General features: G+C 38.7%; 1 protein-coding gene across 1 annotated transcript; it reads right to left on the bottom strand.

Annotated features, from left to right (window-relative positions):
- Window positions 1-777: 777 nt before the first annotated feature.
- LOC124245894 (spermatid nuclear transition protein 3) lies at window positions 778-1,346 on the bottom strand. The gene is made up of 2 exons (XM_046673712.1): window positions 1,119-1,346; window positions 778-979 (listed from the first exon to the last, which is right to left on the bottom strand). Exons 1-2 carry the CDS (start codon window positions 1,235-1,237, stop codon window positions 778-780), a joined length of 321 nt encoding a protein of 106 aa, XP_046529668.1. The 5' UTR covers window positions 1,238-1,346.
- Window positions 1,347-4,215: the final 2,869 nt, after the last annotated feature.

Raw genomic sequence — 4,215 nt, 5'->3', positions numbered from 1 at the left:
TTCTTTTAGCTTAATGGTCAGCTAATCACTGGACAGAGATTTCCTTAACCATGGTAGGACAGTGCTCCAGCCCAAATTTTCTTAGCAAAAAAGTGGCCTAATTTGCATTGGGTTTGTGATATCCAGACACCATTATTTTAGACCTTGGGAGTGCTATCAAAAACTTTTATTAGGATTAATTTTGGGTTCTTCTGAGGGCATTTAGTTGCTTCCTGCATAGTGTAGGGGAAAGCAACCACCACTGTGAAGTAGGTGGTCTGGAGGTTGTTTCTTTGTCCACCTTTTATTAGGAGGTGACCCTGTCGACCAACAAACATCACACCTTTTCCCATTCAGGTTCTGGCAATCTAAACATTGATGTCATCACACACACACACACACACACACACACACAGAAACATCAACCCGTTTTTTCTCCTTGCCCATGGGTTAAAATGTTAAGAATGGAAATTTGTATTCAGTGCTCAGTGTTCACTCAGTCTTTATCCCCAGTGATGTCTGGATAACTGTAGACCTGTCACTGTGGCCCCAAACTCTCAAGAACCTCACCTTCTCCCTTCTTACATATCTGTCTCTTCCCTTCCTTCCCTTTTTCTCCCTGATCAGAGAATTTGCACACACACACATTCACACACATCTCCTGGAATAAGGGGATTTTCAAAACTTCAATTTTATTTGAATTACCACCATCTCTGTTCCATGATGGTATTGTATCATGCAGAAGTGTCATTTTGTAGCATCTCTTGGGCCTGGCCTCAGTGCTTTTGGCTTAGGCTATTATTCACTCTGTGTTAACAGTTGAAACTTCTTGGCCTTTCTTACTATCTTCACCTTTCTTGAAATTGTTGTAATAGTAGAAGAGGATTTTTTTCTTGAACTCCCATGAAGCAGTCTTTTTATACCCCTCTGTATCTTTTTCACCTGGAAGGGCAACAGGGTGATCTCAGAAGGGCACTGGATTGGAAGAAGAAGATAGCGACTGAATGGGAAAGAGGGTTTCATGAGAAGGGGCACAGGCTAATGAGGGGTTTTATGCCAGGTGAGGAAAGGGTAGGAGTGTTCTGGGAGGGGGAATCAATGGGAAAGAAGAGAAGGAGCTTAACTGAGATGGTCTCAACTTGCCATCACCTCTGGAACTGGGCTGACAGAGGTTCTTCTTCTTCTTCCCTTTTGTGCTTGGAGGTGGTTGTTCCATAACTGTGCTAGGTTCCTCTGGTTTCCTAGTAACTTTACCCATGTTGAAACTTCGCAGTGGTCTTCTCCAGATCTCCTAACCACCCTATAAAATAGCCCTTGCCAGGACAATGAGGAGCCATACCCTTCAGCTTTGTTTGTTCAACTAGGCACTTCCCCCAGCCAGTAGGGGATGGGGGAGTGTCTTAGATATCACAGAGCACTAGCCCTGGCTCCTCAATGGGGGTGGGGATGCGGGGGAAACCAAGATGCTCTGCTTAGAGAGAGTGGGCGTTTCCTCAACATCCCCCTAAAGAGCTTCCCCAAACTGACCTGCCATCCCTTCTCATCATCTGCACACATGGCAGGAAGAGGGTGTTTCCTCCAAGCCCTTCCCTATAGCCACTCCCATTCTTTGTTTCACTCTGTTTTCTCCCATCCTTCACCATTACCTAGTATTTTGGATGTCTTACCCAAAATCTTTCCAAGATAATGTGACTATCTTTATGCTTCTATGGAGATGTGAATCATCCCAATTCCCTTAAACAATTTTCTCTTAAGCACCTTGAAGACCATTCACTTCCTGGCTACTACCAGGAAACTTACCCATTCCGTCCCCTCTTTCCAGTGTCTATGTAGATTTCCTCAGTTTTCTATTCTCCAGTCTTCAATCACTGCCTTTATCGGTAATAAAAACAGTGTGGTATTACTATAAGGACAGACATATAGATCAATGGAATAGAGCTGACAGTCCAGAAATAAACTCATACCTATAGACAATGGATTTTTGAGAACAGTGCCAAGAGCATTCAATGGGAAAGAATAGTTATTTCAACAATTGGTGTTGTAACAACAGAACACCCACACACAAAGGAGTGAATTTGGACCCCTACTTCACACTATATGCTTAAATCAAATCAAAACAGATCATAGACTTAAACATAAGAGCTAAAACTATAAAACTCTTAGAAGAAAACATAAGCAAAAATCTTCACGACCCTTGATTAGGCAATGGTTTCTTAGGTATGACACCAAAGGTACAAGGAACAGAAGAAAAATTTGAACAAATTGACATCAAAATTGAAACCTTGTGACTCAATAGACCCCATCAAGAAAGTGAACAGACAGAAGCAAATGCACAGAATGGGAGAAAAATTTTGCACATCATATATGTGTAAAGGAAATTTATTTAGAATACATGAAGAACACTTTGAACTCAATAATAAAGATAACCCAATTTAAAAGTGGGCAAAAGACTTGAAAGACACTTCTTCAAAGAAAATATACAAATGGTCAATAAGTACATAAAAATATATTCACTATCATTAGCCATCAGGGAAACGCAAATCAAAACCAAAATGAGATATCATTTCATACCCACTAGAGGAGCAATAATTAAAAAGTCAAATAATAACATGTATTAGCGAGGTTGTGAAAAAATTGGAACCCTCATCCTCTGCTTGTGGGAGTGTAAAATGGTGTAGCAGTTTGAAAAACAGTCTGGAAGTTCCCCAAAAAGCTAAACATCAAGTTACCATATGACGCTGGAATTCCACTCAAGAGAAATAAAAATTACATCCATGCAAAAATTGGTATATGAATGCTCATAGCAGCATTATTTGTAATAGCCAAAAGGTGGAAACAACTCAAATGTTCATCAACTGATAAACAGATAGATAATTTGTGGTATATCCATACAATGGAATATTATTTTCCCATAAAATAAATGAAATTCTAATACATGCTACAACATGCATGAACCTTGAAAACATTATGCTAAGTGAAATAAGCCTCAGAAATCAGCTGTCCGTTTTCTTATCTGTAAAATGAGGTTAATAATTGTACTTACCTTATATGGTGATAGTAAGGATTAAATTAAATAAATGGTGATTTTCAACCACGAAAATATGAAGACCCCAAGAATATATCTGTGGATTCCTGATAATATGTCCTGTGGTGTTAGGTTTGAAAAACACTACCATTTCCATTCACCACAATTGCCAATACCAGTGCTAAATCAGACACGGAAGCCATGTATCACAGTTCGCTTATACATGGTCCCCAAGATCATCCAGAATATACTTATTCATCACAATCTAAACAGAATATTGTATACTTATAGAGAACTCACTGACCCTAACCCTCTTGAGAATATATCTACTACAACTGTAACTCTCATATGCTGCTGGAGGGAACGTAAAGTGTTACAACTACTTTGGCCAACTGGTTGGAAGTCACTATACCAACAGTGGAATGTTATTCAACTTAAAAAGGAAGGGCATTCTTATGTATGTATGTATGCATGCATTTATTTTATTGAGGTCACATTGGTTTATAACATTATATAAATTTCAGATATACATCATTATATTTCAACTTCCGTATAAACTGCATCATGTTCACCACCAAAAGTCTAGTCTCCATCTGTTACCGTAGAAATGTGCCCTTTCACTCATTTTGCCCTCCCCCTACTCCCTTCCCTTCTGGTAACCAGAAATCTGTTCCCTGTATCTATGTGTGAGTTTGTTTATCTTCCACACATGAGCAAAGTCATATTATAATTGTCTTTTCTTTGTCTGACTTATTTTGCTTAGCATAGTACCCTCAAGTTCCATCCATGTTGTTGCAAATGGCAAGATTTCATCTTTTTTATGGCTGAGTAGTATTCCATGTTATGGCTGGGTAGTATTCCATTTCACATCTTCCTTATCCATTTGTCTGTTGATGGGCACTTAGGTTGTTTCCAAGTCTTGGTTCTTGTGAATAAATGCTGCAATGAACATAGAGTTGCATTTATCTTTTCGAATTAGTGTTTTCATGTTCTTTGGATAAATACCCAGAAGTGGAATAGCTGGAGCATATGGTAGTTCTATGTTTAATTTTTTTGAGGAATCTCAAAGAGAGGAAATTCTGACACATACTACAACATAGATAAATCTTGAGGACATTATGCTAAGAGAAATAAGCCAGTCACAAAAAGACAAACACTGTATGATTCCACTTAAATGAGGTACTTAGAGTAGTCAAAATTATAGAGACAGA

This window comes from Equus quagga, chromosome 10, assembly GCF_021613505.1.
Source record: "Equus quagga isolate Etosha38 chromosome 10, UCLA_HA_Equagga_1.0, whole genome shotgun sequence".
Taxonomy (NCBI): Eukaryota; Metazoa; Chordata; class Mammalia; order Perissodactyla; family Equidae; genus Equus; species Equus quagga.
This window is presented reverse-complemented; position numbering and strand designations above follow the sequence as displayed.

Bases quoted from the DNA above. Each gene is read 5' to 3' on its own strand.
- LOC124245894 (XM_046673712.1), bottom strand. From the start codon at position 1,237: ATGGGTAAAGTTACTAGGAAACCAGAGGAACCTAGCACAGTTATGGAA. The intron at 980-1,118 runs GTTGAGACCATC...TTTCCCATTCAG, and splicing joins AGTTCCAGAGGTGATGGCAA to TCGCTATCTTCTTCTTCCAA.